Below are 17,973 nucleotides of genomic sequence, written 5' to 3'. Positions count from 1 at the left end.
GCCTTCATGGTTGTCATTTTGTTTTTTCTGTTTTGTCACACCACTGGGCAAGCTACAGACTATCATTGAAGAATGGTAAATGGTGCTGCCATGTAACACAAATGGCAACATGTAGGTGCCAAAATTAATGAATCCTTTGGTATTTCTTGTTGCTTGTTTTTTTTCTCTCTCATATTTACATTTTAATTTAGCCAATGATTGCAGTTGATGGGTGTGTGGAGATGACCTACAGTGCCTTGCGAAAGTATTCGGCCCCCTTGAACTTTGCGACCTTTTGCCACATTTCAGGCTTCAAACATAAAGATATAAAACTGTATTTTTTTGTGAAGAATCAACAAGTGGGACACAATCATGAAGTGGAACGACATTTATTGGATATTTCAAACTTTTTTTAACAAATCAAAAACTGAAAAATTGGGCGTGCAAAATTATTCAGCCCCTTTACTTTCAGTGCAGCAAACTCTCTCCAGAAGTTCGGTGAGGATCTCTGAATGATCCAATGTTGACCTAAATGACTAATGATGATGAATACAATCCACCTGTGTGTAATCAAGTCTCCGTATAAATGCACCTGCACTGTGATAGTCTCAGAGGTCCGTTAAAAGCGCAGAGAGCATCATGAAGAACAAGGAACACACCAGGCAGGTCCGAGATACTGTTGTGAAGAAGTTTAAAGCCGGATTTGGATACAAAAAGATTTCCCAAGCTTTAAACATCCCAAGGAGCACTGTGCAAGCGATAATATTGAAATGGAAAGAGTATCAGACCACTGCAAATCTACCAAGACCTGGCCGTCCCTCTAAACTTTCAGCTCATACAAGGAGAAGACTGATCAGAGATGCAGCCAAGAGGACCATGATCACTGGATGAACTGCAGAGATCTACAGCTGAGGTGGGAGACTCTGTCCATAGGACAACAATCAGTCGTATATTGAACAAATCTGGCCTTTATGGAAGAGTGGCAAGAAGAAAGCCATTTCTTAAAGATATCCATAAAAAGTGTTGTTTAAAGTTTGCCACAAGCCACCTGGGAGACACACCAAACATGTGGAAGAAGGTGCTCTGGTCAGATGAAACCAAAATTGAACTTTTTGGCAACAATGCAAAACGTTATGTTTGGCGTAAAAGCAACACAGCTCATCACACTGAACACACCATCCCCACTGTCAAACATGGTGGTGGCAGCATCATGGTTTGGGCCTGCTTTTCTTCAGCAGGGACAGGGAAGATGGTTAAAATTGATGGGAAGATGGATGGAGCCAAATACAGGACCATTCTGGAAGAAGAGTCTGCAAAAGACCTGAGACTGGGACGGAGATTTGTCTTCCAACAAGACAATGATCCAAAACATAAAGCAAAATCTACAATGGAATGGTTCAAAAATAAACATATCCAGGTGTTAGAATGGCCAAGTCAAAGTCCAGACCTGAATCCAATTGAGAATCTGTGGAAAGAACTGAAAACTGCTGTTCACAAATGCTCTCCATCCAACCTCACTGAGCTCGAGCTGTTTTGCAAGGAGGAATGGGAAAAAATGTCAGTCTCTCGATGTGCAAAACTGATAGAGACATACCCCAAGCGACTTACAGCTGTAATCGCAGCAAAAGGTGGCGCTACAAAGTATTAACTTAAGGGGGCTGAATAATTTTGCACGCCCAATTTTTCAGTTTTTGATTTGTTAAAGTTTGAAATATCCAATAAATGTCGTTCCACTTCATGATTGTGTCCCACTTGTTGTTGATTCTTCACAAAAAAATACAGTTTTATATCTTTATGTTTGAAGCCTGAAATGTGGCAAAAGGTCGCAAAGTTCAAGGGGGCCGAATACTTTCGCAAGACACTGTACGTCTGTCACACTCCTATGGGAAGTGAATGGAACTTATTGATTTAGTATTTATTTATTTAAAAAAAATTTGCTTTGCACTAATTATTTTGTAAGTAATGTCATTTTGACATCTTGTTCCTTACGAGTGTTGGGATTTGAGGGATATGCAGACATTGCCATCCACACAGCTGGTTGTACAGCCGTGGCCGCTGTAGTGATTTACAAAGGGAAGGCTTGAGTCAGTCATGAAAGGACACTGATCTCTTAGATTATTTATATTCAAATAAAAATGGCACAAATAATCTAGCTATTTAGGATATAAATCAGGCTTGCAGGCCTTTATTTGTTTGTACAAAAGAAACATGTCAATACTGAGGATGTATAGACAATGCATTAAAGGATGAGAGCTGCAACACCTGCTGTACAGATGTTTGTTCACTCTGCTCGGACTGTAATGTTACCAGTTAATTAAGACTACAGTTAATGTTGTAGCCACAAGATGGTACTATTGTATTTCATATAACTATGGCTGCAAAGTAATTGTAACAATGCTTTTCTGGGGGCACAAGGGTACTGTTTCCTTCATATGACTAGAAGGCACAATTTCATGCTCAGTCCCAACCATAACCCCTTTTGTATCTATATCTAAACTAAACAAAAAGTTATGCAAGCGTATGAGGTAGGTTGACCAGCAAAATAAGGGGGGGGGGGGGCAGGTAGCCTGCACACACTGGCAAAGATTTTCAGCTGGGAGGCAGACACGGGAATACGTTTGAGTGACAGGGAGGGCTTTGCATAGGCGCTTTGTTTTTATTATTGTACTGGAAAAAAAGTCTGGAACGTGAAAGAACGTTATCAACCGATTCCCATGCTTTTAAAATAACGGCTCTGTTCAGTATAGACGTTGCATACCTCAACCAATGGTTGCACGCCAGGTTGACTGTACGGTCAGGCACCAGATTGCTAAAAACGTGGTTAGCTGAGAAACTAGAAGCAATGCCTGGTCATTTTATGGCATTGAACTGTGCATGACAGACCAAAACCAGCAGACTGTGGCCCTCAAGGACTGGAGTTGTGCATGCACCCCAGGGGACCCAATTTGGGCTGGCCACCCTACCTTTGTATATTTCAGTTTCAAGTTTACTACTGAATTACAACAGAGCTTGAAATAGCAAGGCCTTCCCATCTCGTCCATAACATTCATAAACACTGAAGAGAGTCAAGTGAGCTCCTCTCGATAGGTACATGCGGGCATTTCATGAATGCGCACGCAGGTACTTCCCATCCCTGTCGTGAACGCGGATTATGACGTAAGTCACTTGCCGCGCAGTGATGATGGCGGTGCGTGAACGCGCAGTAAAAGTAATGGCTGCTCTGGAACGGCGGGTGCCTAGTCTCGATGATTTCGTGGGCGAAAGCTGGAGCGCCTGGGCCGAGAGAGCCAGTGTGACTGCGTCGGAAGGTAAGGGAGCACTTTGACATTGGTATTGTTAGATATCAAACCGATGGTCATTCTGTTGAGGGTTATTTTCGAGGAAACGGGCGGCAGCCTTAACCATGTTACCCAAACAAAGACCCGGCTGGGTCCTAGCGCTGGGAGGCTAACATGTTGCTCTCTCCCAGGTCCTAGCGCATACGCCGTCTTCTCATAAAATAAGTGATAATCGTTTCTATTTGATCCTCGTTATGTCGTTTTATGTACACAGATAGACCATGGCAACCATTTGACAATATTCTCTCATTACAACGGCACACACCTAAATAAAACTATGGCCTTACAGCGGAATGCGTCTTGTATTAGTTGTAGCGATGGTTGGGCGAGCAACTTCTTGCCATGGAAAGCTAGCTAGCCGTATTAGCAATGAAGCTAAGCTAATACTTATAGCAGTATGATAGACACCGGTGACGAAGGAGGAGTCTGATGCTGTTTCCACCATGTAACATTTAGGTAATCTAGCTTTTTATTTCAGGGCGTATTTTGAGTTATCGATTGATGGAATGGTGATGTGAACCTAATAAAACAACAGTTTTTGGAAATACTGTGTATTCGAGGCACAATTCATTTTTTTAGTTGCCAGGCGAGATCCGTGTCTTCAAAGCTCCAAGTGTGTGTGTGTGTGAATGAACATAATTTCATCAGTGCACACGTGTATTAGGTCAAATATCATGTTCGTAGCCTAATTCAAGCAAGAGGTCCCAAATTCGCCATACAAAATGAAGTCACTTAACCAGTTTTCTTCAAAATTTACATCCACACTGAAAGTGAATTCCTATATATATATATATATATATATATATATATATATATATATATATATATATACATCCTGTATGGAACCTGTATGGAACCTGTACCTGCTGCTTATCTCTGATCTATGTGCCAGTTGTGAGACCAGAGGTCCAGGTTCTGCTCCTGACTTCCTGTCTAGTCAACACAGACAAGGGGATGACTCTTAAGTGTCTTTCCCTCATCTCCTCTTCCCTTATCCACTGATGTTGAAGAACTGAACTGGCAAAGGTGTTTGTTTTCCATGTTGTTTTCACTTGATCTGCCTTTTCAGATCATTGTGGATCAAAGGAAGATGTAATGGAGGAACCACCTCTTGACTATTGAGGCACCCAAAGGTTACTACACTAGCCTTGCATGTGTATCCTGTATGTACACCTCAAGTCACAGTCTCTGTTTTCAGGCTCCGATGGAGATGACTGCAGCAAGAATGGGAAGAAAACAGCCGAGGCAATGTCTCTTAGGAAGGAAGGTAAGTATTTTTTGGGACGCTTGTAAGATTACATCCTTCATACTTAGGTTTAGATTTGCCTCTAACATTACTAATCCGGGCATCTTAGCTAGCCACAGCCAAACATGCCTCTGCAGCACAAAGTGTGTGTTTGTGTGTCCCAAACAATGTGTGTGTCTTTCCAGATTTGATTCCTCTTCCTTTCGTGCTCGTGGGTGTCTTGTCTTAAGAGATGAATTTGGGGTTGGGGGGCACTGTTCTCTGTACCCAGGTGCCCTCTGGTAACCAGCCTGGCAGTCTGCAGCAGCAGATGTCTAACAGACGCTGCCTCGTGTGTGTTTGTCTGCCTGCTTTTGTTCCTGTGTTTCACGGAGAGGGAGACATGGTGATGTGTGTGTGTGTGTCTATACATACTTTCTTTGTGATTTCTCACCACCTGTTCCTCCTCTCGCTCCCCACCCACCAGACATGTCCATCTTCGGCCACTACCCGGGCCAAGATGACTTCTACTTGGTGGTGTGTAGCCACTGTGGCCAGGTGGTCAAGCCCCAGGCCTTTGAGAAGCATTGTGAGAGGAGACACGGCCCTCTGAGCAAACTGTACGCCCCCCTCCGCTCCACCCCTCCAGCACCCCAGCAGCGCCCCCGCCATAGCCACTCCCCATCCTCTGCCCACGCAACCTCATCCTGGGAAGGGAGGAGGCAAGGGACTGGGGCACCAAGAGCAGCCCCCCCATCCCCATCCACACCCCCACAGTTCAGACACACCAAGCCCCCCAAGGAAGGAGTACGGTAAGAGGGAAGGGCTAGATGGATCAAGGGTGGGCGTTGAGTACGAGGGGGGATTGGATAATGGGGGTGAGCTTTCTCTATTTTCCATGGTGAAACCATCTTATTGTATCCATAACCATCTGAGATGTATTTTTTAAATGTATTCTGATTATTAATTTCTGTGTTTTAAACATCTGACCATGTTCTCATTCTCTCTTGTCCCTTCAGCCACTCCCACCTGGATAAGAGCCCCCACAGCGGCCATTCTGAATCAGCTGTGTTCAAGCAGCCTCCACCCCTGGAGCCTCCCCTGAGCTCCCCACCTCCCTCACTCAGAGACCCACCCTGGCCCCATGGAGGCACCCCGCCCGGCCGGCCCTCCACCACCCCGCCCAGCCGGCCCTCCACCACCCCGCCCAGCCGGCCCTCCACCACCCCGCCCGGCCGGCCCTCCACCACCCCGCCCGGCCGGCCCTCCACCACCCCGTCCAGCCGGCCCTCCACCACCACTTCGCCCGGCCGGCCCTCCACCACCCCCCCGCCCGGCTGGCCTTCCACCACCCCCCCGCCCGACCGGCCCTCCACTGCCCGGCCCTCCACCACCCCAGCCGGCCGGCCCTCCACCAGTGAGAGGACACACACTCAGAGGAAGGAGGCCATAACGGTCCCTACCCTCCCTGGCCATCTCCGTGGACCAAGACCTTACAACAAAGTGGCCTCCAGTGAGTCTTCTTTTTTTCTTTTTTTTAAAGAGAAACAAGCCTCCCCCTCTGAACCTGTTTGTTGGGTCAAGAATCTCTTGAATAGATTCATTTTAAAATAGTGACATCTTACCAGACTAGTGATCAAAGAGGAAAGGACACAAAGAAAGGAAGCTAGTGTAGACTATTGATTCACAGCCGTTTGATTGCTATTAGACACTCTTCTGTTCCTGTCATCTCCAGGGAGAGAGTGTGATCTTGACAAGCACTGCGGAGTACTGGACTCCGAGAGGAAGAAAGTCTGCACTCGTCTCCTGACCTGCAATGTAAGTTCACACTCACCCTCTCATGTAAGCTCTCATTTTCCTCCCCTATCCCAGTCTCCTCTTCTTGTCCTAGCGATGACGTCACAGCACCAATTTTGCCCTCTTTCCTGCAGCCCCCCCCCCACACACATACACACCTTGTGCACCATGACTGTGACACTCTCGTTTGCGGCAGAATTTAGTGGGAAAAGTCTCTAAATGCTATCAAAACCATAGAAATCTTCAGTGTCAACTCCCCAAAGGCAGCCTGAAAAGTAGTGGAATTTGTCACTAGCCTCTTACCAATAAAAGTCGCTAGAGGGGTCTGAAAACACATTAAATATGGTGACAAAGTCGCAACACTGGGGGTGAAAGTAAGTCTGAGACGAGTAGAAGAAATAGTGCCATACCGGTTGAACATGAGCCTGTCATAACAATTACCACTGTTACACTATTTATCATTACCACATGTCAACCGCATGAACATTTGCAAATGTACCGGAAAACGTGTGGAATGGGCTCCAAAATGCGAGGTGGTTCAACGATAACAGTAACATTTTGCGAAGACAGAGACGCGTGACCGAGACACGTGAGGACTGGATGCATCAATTCACGTTATAAGTGTAGACTGAATGTCAATGTCATCCCTTACACTTATTTGTGTTTTGTTAGATGTCTCTTTACATTCATCAAATGGCAGGTGCACTGTATGGCTGTGGAAATTACTTTCAGGTTGTGTTTAGTGAGTCCGCCTGATCAGTGGCAGTAGAGCTGACCAGGGATGTTCTCTTGATAAGTGTGTGAATTGTACTTTTGAGTGTCAGGGAAAATGTATGTAGGAGAAAGTACACCTTTTCTTTAGGATTGTAGTAAGGTTAAAGTTATCAAATCTAAAAAATGTAAAGTAAAATACAGAGACCCCAAAAAACAACTTAAGTAGTACTTTAAAGTATTTTTACTTGAGTACTTTACACCACTGGAGAGTAATAACTTGGCTCTTTATTTTTCTGTGATGATTTGGCACATTTAGAAAAGGGGAACTATCAGACACAGATAAGAGATCTAGGTTATTATTACTATCCTGTGATAATAGGAGGAGCTCCAACGATAATGGTCTCCTTCAAAACTAGTACCCCGTAGATAACATAGTAATTACTTCCATTTATGATGTCACATCGGGCATGGATTTCATACAGACACTTTTAAACAAAAAATGACGTTACTAGTAGGCCTAATTGTGGAGTGCCCCTTTTGGATTATGAGGGTGACTAATTTCTCTCCATTTTACGTTATTTTCTCTTCCTCTCACCTGTCTCCTGTTGTCTACACTTCAGCAATTTGTTGCTATAGCAGCATCTAAATACCATGTTGCTTCGCGATTATGGTGTTGCCTTCATATTTGAAGAATCTGCCATTTATTTTATTTTAATTTAACTAGGCAAGTCGGTTAAGAACAAATTCTTATTTTCAATGACGGCCTAGGAACAGTGGGTTAACTGCCTGTTCAAGGGCAGAACGACAGCTCGGGGGTTTGAACTTGCAGCCTTCCGGTTACTAGTCCAACGCTCTAACCACTAGGCTACCCTGCCACCCCATATAATGGAAGGGGTATTTTGTGTAGGGCATTGAGGACATTGTGGAATTAAATATGACCCCTAGTCCTAGAGCCCTGGTGTAGTTAGTGCTAGAGAAACGACCTCCTCCTTTCGTTATTAAAATCACTGATCTGACATGAATAGGAAGGTGACTGCAAAGTAGTAGAAACCTTACTTTCACCCATCCCGCCATGTTAGGTCAGTGATTACTTCAAGTTCAGATGAGGCTTTTGTCAAAGTACTCACATGGCCACTGTCTAGAGCTGGGAGCACAGGAAGTGTGTGTGTGTGTGGCGCAGGCTGCTGGTTTGTCTAAAAGAGGAACCCGGCCGTGTCGCTCAGTGCAAAGAGGGGTCACGTGTAGGCAGGAGCAGAGAACCCCATGTAAAGGAAATGGAAAGGACCTGAGGAAACGGCTTCCCTCCCTCGTTCAGGTGGCCTCGTTCAGACGGCCTCGCTTCTCGTTCAGACAGCCACACTATCTTTCTTCATCTCTTTACCAAGACTATTTGATACAGCAGTCTATTGCCATCAGCAGTGAAACCTACATATTGTTGATGAAATGTTGCATATTTTTAAGTGCTTTCTACAAATCTCTCATGGTGGTTTAGGCTCTAGTTTCCTGTCTGCTTGGATGTACCAAAGCCAGGTCTTCCCCTCATCCCCAACCCTTGTGCTGCTCTGAACAGATTGTCTCAGGCGTATGTTATGTGATTCAGGTCATCTCTAGCAGCACAGTTAAATGGTAATGAATCCCACCATGTCTCAGACCCATCTGTGCCTCAGAATGTGTTGATGAGAGAACAGATTTACCAATATCCTAACATTTGTGAACTAGATTGGTTTCAATCACTCATTTCAGACCATCGGGAGTTCCTAGGACTTGGCTGTCATAGGGGCTGGGTGCTATAGTTTTCATTTAAAAAACAGAAGGGAGTTTGGACAGCATCACCCATTTATTCACCGTACTAGAAGCACAGGCAGAATGTAATTTTTTTGAAGTTGACCAAATCTTTGTGTAAGAAATACATTTGATCAACAAAACAAGGATTCATGTGTAGTTTGTCTCCCTCGTCTGTTTCTTTCTCTTCTCCTTAGATTCACTCTATTCACCAGCGGAGGAAGGTTCCTGGTCGGAGTAAAAACTTTGACCAGCTGGTGACCGAGCTGAAGACGAGTGTCCGGATCCGTGATCGGGGCGCTCAGACCCAGGAGGGGAGTGGCTCATGCCAGTCCCCCAGCCCAGAGGCCCAGAGGGACCCCCTAGCACCCCCACACTGCAGGAGGCCCCTCACCAACAACCCTGCCTTCAGGTGGAGGACTAATGTTATCAACTGTGGTCAAATCATAGTAAAGGTCTTGTGGTAGATGTGGTCCAAATATGAATGTCTGTCTTCAGTCGGTCCAGGGCTTCTTCGGAGAGTGCTCCAGAGGAGGAAAAACCTTGTCAAGAGGAGGGTAGCACCCAAGCCCCATCACCCCTCACCCATGGGCGCATTTCCAGCGATGAGAGCGAGGGAGAGGGGCCTGAGGAACCAATCGAATACCCCTCGTCCTCTTGGCACCCTAAACCAGCCGCGGTAAGATTACAGGATGTCAACAACTACTCCTAGTATTTTGACAGCTGTACAACGCAAGAATGTTGCCAACACGGGCCCGTGTTATCACTCCCCTAATTCCCCGTGATCTGTCTCTTGTCCTCTACCTAGGGGTGTTCGTTTGGCAGTTATGTGATGGGTCATGGTGTGTACACCTTTGACCGGCGGCTCCACCACCTTCGGTCGGCGCTCAATGCCATGGTGGAGCAGCACATCAGCGCACACCTCTGGAAGTAAGATTTCTTTCAATGTGTGTCCTGTGGGAGCTGTATACGAGGTCTACTGGTGTAACGGTTTGGCATAACGGCTACATAGTGCTCTTTTCCTGATTATTTCCTGTCTGGACAAAGTATTGAATTGTAGTTTTCTGTCTGGATCTAATACAGATATATTTTCTCTCTGCAGGAAAATACCTCAAGCATCAGACCTCCAGTCCCAAAGTCCCTCTGTGAAGAGCATCTCCTCTTCCTCTCCCTCCTCATCCTTCTCTTCCTCTCTACATTCTAAAGTCAGGACAGGAAGCCACAGAACCACCCCATCCCTCAGGCCTTCCTCCCATGGACCAGGGAGGGAGACACGCCTACAAATCGCCTCCCACTCCACAGCCATTAACCAATCAGAGAATTCCAGTGGCAGTGGCAGCCATATTGTAGCCCCTGCGCCCCCTCCTGCCCGCCAGGCAGGTCCAGGGCGACCGCCAGGTCCCGCAAGGCCCAAGAACCCGGTGGGGCGACCCAGCAAGCAGCAACTGAGACTCAGAGAGGAGGAGGCGGCAGCAGCAGCACTCCGTAAACGTGAAGCCCCATCACAGGAGGGTGAGCACTCTGGCCCAGACAGGAACTCTATCATCCTACAGGACCGGAGACGGCCCCCAACCAGTTCCTCTAAGACCACCCCGCCCACCCCTCACAGCCAGACCAATGGCACCCTCTCCCCCAGCAGCAAACCCCGCCCCCAGCCATCCCCCTCGGAGCCCCATTCACCAGCATCTGCCTGGTTGTTTAAACGGACACACCCACCCTCTGGACACACTTCCTCCCCACCCGATCCTCACTTCCGCAGGGGGGACTCAGGACTGCACGGGAGGGGGGCGATGGGGTACGACCACAGGGGTCTGGGGAAGAAACGCAAGGGGGGCAGCAGTGAACCCTCTCCCCCCTCCAAACCGCACCGCCTGCCCTCCTCCCCTCACTCTAATTTCTACCCCTGGAAGGACAGTAAGGGGGGAACACTGCCTGGTGGGGTGGAGAAGAAAATGGGCACACAGAAGGTGGGTTGAGGCAGTTGTTATAAGTAATATGTTGCAATTTACGATTATATAAGGAATATGTTATCTACATATGGTACAAATTATGTTATGTTATCCTAGTTTTTGTGACTATAAAGCAGCCATTTGACTGTCTTCCTGCTCTCTCCACAGCCAAAACTGCACCATTAAGAGTGCCTGCCTTACAAGCTACTGAGGGAGTCAGCCCTGCCTGTGCTGTCAGACATCATGCCTCAGACTGTGGCTACAGGACTCAAGAGGTTGTGTGTGTGTGTGTGTGTGACTTGATATTCAAGCCAATGTTTGTGTGTGTATGTCTTTTGACTCCTATATGAGTGTACAGGTAGGTGTGTGTGTGTGTGTGTGAGCGAGAGTGCTTATGACCAATAAAGTATGAGTTATGTGTTCAGTTCCTGAGTCTGTGTGAGTTTGCTGCTGTTGGTGAGTGTGTGCAGGACAAAGGGGACATGTGAATTTCTGTGTATGAATTTAGAAATACCTCAAGACCTTCTGGTTATGCTGCTAAATAAATATGTTGGTTTATAAAAATTGATTAAAAATATCCTTTACACTTGCTTGAAGTTGTGGCCATTGCTTTATTATGAGGCTGGTATGGGAGGAGTGGGGGTTACCCAAATATTATTTATTGCACCCTTGACAGATACTTCTGTGTCCCAAATACCGTTTTATTTTATATAAGCATGGCAGTCTGAGAAATTCTCACTGTATTGTCTAATTACTGTTGTATGATGCCTGTATATTTAGTATTGACTGACCATTAGGGTAGGCGACACACCTTTGCGTCAAGGAGCGCTCAGATAACATTTTATCGCTCAATGGACTGCATTCCTTCACGTCATGTCAATGCAATTGGGGCCACTCCCTTTTGAGAGGTTGTTTTTTTTATATGATGCCACACATTTGACTCATCCTCGTTCATATCAACTGTCACGTATTATAACGAGTGCGTGCAATTAGGACAATGCCCGCTCTTCCTGGTAGGATACCGGCTCGTGCTGCTGAAGTACCGGATGTCTCCCTGATCTGAGGTCGCGATGTTTCTTTCTCCAAGCCTCTGAAAGGTCGTCACTAGTTGCCACAGTCATTGGCCCAGCCCATTTCTACATTTTATCTTCTTAAAATGTGATGTTGAACCTAAACTTAACCTTAACCACCATACTAACTTTATATTTAGTCCAAAAAGTTCGTTTTTGTTTTCATGAATGATTTATTACGATATAGCCATTTTGACTTTGGCTGTGCAATCTAGTGCAAACCTGTAAAATGTCTTATCCACCAATTGGTCATCCCCAGGAAGTGGATTGAAGAACCCACCTGATCGATTTGAACCAGTAGTTGTACAGTATAATTTTAATTGCGCAGGACTAAAAGTGGCTGCTAGATTTAAGCGGTTTGTTGTCTGCGGGATGTCCCGGAATTAAACCGGCCGTATTGGAATTTGATTTAGTCTATGGAGGTGCGGAACGGGAAAACGCTGCCCTTTCATAATATCTTAAACGGGAGGGGATTTACTGTCGAGTGTCGACTAATCCATTGAAGAGACTGCATGTCTCGTTTCGCGACATCGTTTTCTTGTGATGTTTTGGTCAACAGTTTGTGACATTGTTGCAGTCCCCAGCGCGGTCACAGGTAAACTGGCGCCAACGGTTCAAGAAGAACAACTGACCATATTAATCTCCGAACTATTCACAATTTTTCTGCAACTACAGAGACCGTCGTTGTACAGTCAGTCTGAATGCTATCAGATAGCCGAGGGAAGATGTGGAGTACAGCCCGGTCGGCGAGGGGCTGGGGATGAGCGAGTTCTGGCTCCATGTGTAGATGCCGAGGGTCGCCGTGATCGCTGCCCATGTTATTGCCTTTGGTCTCACTGTGCTGATTTCACTACTGTCTGGAACAAGTGAGTACCCTAAATGTCTGTCACTACTAACTGTACCGGCGTCATACAACAGTAATTTGTTGCTCTATTGACATGACATCCTAACCTTTCTTCAGCACAAAACCTGCAGGCCTGGGGAACTGGTGGGTTTTGTTCCACACCGGCACGAAAGCATATCTAGTATTGATCAAGTATCAGTTGATCAATTATCAGAGTGCTGCTCTGGTGCTGGGCTAGAGAAAAAACCAGCAAAGCATTGATCCCAAGGACTAGGGTTGATGACTACAGTAGTAACCTACATTTTAACAATGCATCTGTGTTTCAGGTCTCTTTTCCTGGCATCCTGTTTGTATGTCTAGTGCAGTAAGTGATCCTAATGGCATAAACATGACACACACAAACACTGGCTGAAGTGTACTACTATACCAAAATACCAGCTACGTGTAGTTTTAGTTAAGGTAATGTCACTGTGGCAGATGAAGCTCTATGACCCATGTCATGCCTCTCCGCTGTAAAGGAATTATACCAACACTGTCTGTCTATCTTTTAAGATACCAAGTATGCATCCTAGGATGTGGACTCGCACATACAGTAGAGTACAGTAGATACAGTAGCCAATAGACACAGACATACATACTTGGTATCTTAAAATATAGACATACAGGTAACTGCCAAAATGAAGATAACACCAACATAAAGTGTCTTAATAGGGCGTTGGACCACCAAGAGCCACAACAACTTCACTGTTTTGTTCGATTACATTACATTTTTCAAACAATATAGACATATACAGACAACAACAAAAAAACCATAGACGCACACAAACATCAATGACATCACATCTGTCCAGACCCACATGTTCCCACCGCATCTCCAGTGACATAGAACGTGTGAACATGTAGGCTGAACAAACATTTAACAGAGAACACACCAAAGACATAAAGCAAGTACTTCTTTGTACTTTGTGCCTTTTTTAGGGCTTATAAACTCTAACTCATCTCCTAATGTACCAAAAGACTGGATTATGTCATTATAAATACATTGTCGAAAGACTGCCACTTAAAGCTGCAAATATCGAACTGTTTGGGTGACCTGACAAAATGCACAAAGAAATATGAGTTAAAGATCTATAATTTTCTTTGAAAGCAAATCTAAGGAGCAGTAGATCTGTTCTATGTGCTCTTTCTATGCTTCCCGTTTTTTAAGTTTCGGTTTTCTGTCTTACTTTTGGTTTTGTACGCCAGCTTCAAACAGCTGGAAATACAATATTTTTGGTTATGTAAAATATATTTCACAGTGGTTTAGATAGTACAGTTATTCTCTACACTATACTTGCTTGTTTTGTCACTTAAACTGAAATAATAACTATTAGAATGTTAGTAACCAGGAAATGGCAGTGCGATTTCTGCATAGTGCATCTTTAAATACTGTGGTCAGTTTATAATACCTTGTGAATGAAAGTATAGTGGCTGGTGGGGCTCTACTTGGGGAGAGTGGGTCCAAAGTGATATGAGTGAAGAGGCATCACACATCCTTCAGGGAAATGTCTGATGCCCTCCCAGACTTCCTCTCCTAATTTGGCATTGTTGTCATGCTCATCAAACCATTCAGTGACCACTCATGCCTTGTGGATGGGGGAATTGTCATTCTATGGGGGCATAGCCATGGTCGCCAAAATAATGGCCCGCACTGCATTTTTATACATGACCCTAAGCATGATGCGATTTTAATTACTTAATTAACTCAGAAACCACACCTGTTTGGAAGCACCCGCTTTCAATATACTTTGTGTCCCTCATTACTCAAGTGTTTCCACTTTTATTTTGGCAGTTAGTTGTACATATTTGGTATCTTAAAAGATAGACACAGTACCATACTATGTATCTTGAAAGATTATCACCTGGCACTCAGCCTTAAACAAGTACATATACAATCGACTAACTGGAGACAACGTTTGTTGTGCTGACACACCTATAAACACCTGGGTGTGGCCATTGTATCCTGATGACCTTGTATGGGACCTGCCATGAGAGGCTTATGAAAGCGGACCACTACTGGGACAGAGTGGATGTAACTGAAGTCGTCTCCTTTGTTTCTCTAGATGCTACTTTGCAAAATAACTCTGAGACACTACTGTATCTGGATGGTTTAAGGGAATACAGTACCTACTTTACTGTGTATCAACCTGAATGTGTGGTTGTGAGCAGAGCAGCTATGTGGATGTGTATTTTACCAACCCATTTTTATTAGGGGTCGGCAACTAGATTGAGCCGCGGAATGTTTTTTGTCAGAGCAAATTGTCAGGGGGCCGGAACATAATTATGTAAATTTGCACATAACACTGCAAATTGACCACAACTAAGTCCAAAAATAGATTTTATTTGAAAATAACAATCATTTCATACCTCGATTACATTGAGACACAATCACATATCTTTTTATTTCATTTGTAAGAATACATGGGAAAATATTTCCTAAATTAAACACATTTTTAGCTGAATTCCTGGTGATATTAGTATAGTTGTACCTGAAACTAAAATCACTCACGGGACGGTTTTGGCTCGCGTGTTGCCGACCCCTGCTTTATATGTTCTATTCATGATTTGTCCGTGTGTGTTGTCAGTCACACTATGTTACTGAACATTAGCCTCTATGACACGTTTCAAAAGTGTCATATCTGTTTTTATTTTAACACACTTATGTTTAACCCATGCAGGTTGTCTTGTCTGAGTCAATGGGAGAACGGTGTGTCTTGTGGCAGTTTCATTGACACTTGAAGGTATTTGTTTTTTCTGAGTGAGGATGTGTCTTGGTCTATTTTTAAACTTTGTGCGCCAGGGCTTTCAAACAAAGGCCTATTGGATGTGCCAGCACAACGCCTAAACTTCTGCCAGTCTTGTTCAGTAGATAGAAACATGTAACAAATGGTCATAATACAATAATCAATTTACCTTTATCTATTTAAAGAAATAGTGACCAAATACCAGAATGTTGTTGGTCCATTTCTATACTTGATAAAGTGTAATTAAGTAAAACTACACACGAAAAGGGAAAAATATATTATGAGACCATAATCAAATATTTGTTTAAGGAGGTGCCTGTTTTTTATTCCTCAAGTCTTCCCTGCAGGAGTAAAGGAGATGGTTGTTAATGTTGTATTCAGCGCCCACCGAGACCCCTGTGTGTATATTCCCTGCTATTCTATATAATGTAAGTCCCGCAAACTCAACTCTGGACCTCGAAGCCAGTTCCACTGAGTATTTTAAAATGGTTCCCCTCTAATTAGGGACGGATTTAGACATGAGAAATGAGGTGGGTGCAATTAATTATCAGGTAGAACAGAAACCATCAGGCTCCAGACCTCGTAGGGTAAGAGTTGAATACCCCTGATGTAGGTCAAAGTTTGCAAGTTACTTGGTGTATGGCCAATAAAATGGCATTTGGTACCCATGTTGTGAAACCCAAATCTCTTCTCGACTTGCCTGCAAAACCAATGCAACTCCCTGTTTTAAATTCTGCTTATGACCTCATTTTAACTAACACAAGGTTTGTTGCGTGGTGGCTGAATGTAGTTTCTAAGGTGGTCTTTCAGTGTGATTATATGGTTGGAGTTGAGGGGACCAGGCAAATCAAACCAATGTATGTATACTTGCAGAATATATTTATTTTCCAAATGCAACAAGTTCACAGTACGATTTCTTCAATGTTTGAACTGAGCACCTCTAAAATGTAGGTAGGCTATTCTACTCAGGGCTATGACCTTCAAACCCAAACGGTGTGCTTATTAGCATAGGAAGAAGTGACCACTAACCACTGATCCAGCAGTAGATATTTTCTCATCCCCCTGTTAGCATTAATATCAGGTAGGGGAAATCTAATCATATATAGATCTGTGTTTGACGGCAATATCGACCTCAAGTGTGTTCATTGAATAAGCCGAGTATATATTAATGGTCAGTAATCTGGGTTTGTTTAAGGAGGCACATACCTCCTCAGTCATGCGTGTATATACACCAGACTGACTATGATTCCGTCTAGTGAACCATTAATGTAAGCTCGCGGCAATAGACAACTAAGGTTGCTGTGAACCTGCTGATGTGTTGTGTCTCAATAAAAACCTTGAATCCCATTATTTGTTTGAGGAATAATTATATTGTTGGTAAATATTGTTTAAAGGTTCTGGAAAGTAGTGTTTTAAAACAAAACTCATACGGTGCTGGATTTCACAGATTTATCCACCAACGTGTACAACACTCATACAGCAAGGCTTCACACGCCAGTTCAAAAGGAAATAAATACAGAAATATTCATACAGGGCAATAACAGAGTGATTATTAATAAAAAGACACCAATCCTGAGGGTTCAAAGGTTACGCTTTGTCACTTAGTGTATAAGCGTACACACCATCTCAATATTTACAGCTATTACAGGATACAAAACCAGTGGCATTGCCAGTGTCAAGTTTGTTTCATTCATTCCAAGCTGCCACTATTGCTAGGACAGTTCCACCTTCTCCAGGAAGTAGAGACTAGGGGTCAGAGGTCACCTCCACATATAAAGGTGACGGTTCCGTTCAGTAGGTCCTCCAGGTTAACCACCATCACCTCCGTGCTTGAGAGACCATCCTCTCCGTCTCCCAGGGCAACAAACACCTGATGGGATTGGTCCATAGAGATCACTTGTTCTGCCCCACCAGCAGTGTCCTCCTCTGTCTCAATCACCTAATAGGAGGAATGACATGTCATTCATATTTCACTATCTCCCCATAGTTACTAACATAGATATACTGTATGAGATAGGAGAAAACATATAGGAGCGCCTAGAGCCAAAGCCACCCCCTGTCGTCCCAACCCCTATTCAATAGTGTAGATCACACATATGTTTAAAAATAATGTATACATGCTTGACTAAGTGCTTTGGATATTATAAGCAATAGAGTACCATAGTATGAGTCATAATACCCATAAAACCTAGTGGTCAAACGGAAATATTTTGATCGGCTTACCCTGGCGTGATAACAGTTTTGATAACAGTGTAAATCTCTCTAGGACAAGGTGTCTTTTATCATTATAGTCATGTATTTACCCCCAAAAATGAAACGATGAGTAGCTGCTAATGTGGCGATCATAAAGAACTACAAATGCCATGATGATCTGGGCGAGACTGGCGAATTGAGACAAAGCTAAGAATCTCTGGATTAACTATCTAACGTTAGTTTAATGTAGTAACGAATAAATTGTCTAAATTTCTTTAAATGGACAATTCTGTGAACTG

At 44.2% G+C, this 17,973-nt stretch overlaps 1 protein-coding gene and 1 long non-coding RNA gene across 3 annotated transcripts; both read left to right on the top strand.

The window, feature by feature from the left end:
* Nucleotides 1–2,971: 2,971 nt before the first annotated feature.
* LOC110528398 (ataxin-7-like protein 1) lies at nucleotides 2,972–11,374 on the top strand. 2 transcript variants are annotated; one of them, XR_005052657.1, is made up of 11 exons: nucleotides 2,972–3,287; nucleotides 4,516–4,584; nucleotides 5,030–5,354; nucleotides 5,562–6,055; nucleotides 6,278–6,360; nucleotides 9,033–9,247; nucleotides 9,334–9,514; nucleotides 9,644–9,765; nucleotides 9,938–10,802; nucleotides 10,953–11,078; nucleotides 11,147–11,374. XR_005052657.1 is itself a non-coding variant. In XM_036983989.1 (10 exons), exons 1-10 carry the CDS (start codon nucleotides 3,158–3,160, stop codon nucleotides 10,968–10,970), a joined length of 2,502 nt encoding a protein of 833 aa, XP_036839884.1. In that variant the 5' UTR covers nucleotides 2,972–3,157; the 3' UTR covers nucleotides 10,971–11,374. The 2 variants fall into 2 exon arrangements, 1 of the variants encoding a protein (XP_036839884.1); XM_036983989.1 differs by having other exon boundaries at nucleotides 10,953–11,374.
* A 563-nt stretch (nucleotides 11,375–11,937) lies between these two features.
* On the top strand, nucleotides 11,938–13,601 carry LOC110528397. Its single transcript, XR_002474246.2, has 2 exons — nucleotides 11,938–12,720; nucleotides 13,025–13,601. It is a non-coding gene; the product is annotated as an uncharacterized LOC110528397 (long non-coding RNA).
* Nucleotides 13,602–17,973: the final 4,372 nt, after the last annotated feature.

This window comes from Oncorhynchus mykiss, chromosome 7, assembly GCF_013265735.2.
Source record: "Oncorhynchus mykiss isolate Arlee chromosome 7, USDA_OmykA_1.1, whole genome shotgun sequence".
Lineage (NCBI taxonomy): Eukaryota > Metazoa > Chordata > Actinopteri > Salmoniformes > Salmonidae > Oncorhynchus > Oncorhynchus mykiss.
This window is presented reverse-complemented; position numbering and strand designations above follow the sequence as displayed.

Bases quoted from the DNA above. Each gene is read 5' to 3' on its own strand.
- LOC110528398 (XM_036983989.1), top strand. From the start codon at position 3,158: ATGATGGCGGTGCGTGAACGCGCAGTAAAAGTAATGGCTGCTCTGGAA. The intron at 3,288-4,515 runs GTAAGGGAGCAC...CTCTGTTTTCAG, and splicing joins CAGTGTGACTGCGTCGGAAG to GCTCCGATGGAGATGACTGC. The intron at 9,248-9,333 runs GTGGAGGACTAA...GTCTGTCTTCAG, and splicing joins ACCAACAACCCTGCCTTCAG to TCGGTCCAGGGCTTCTTCGG.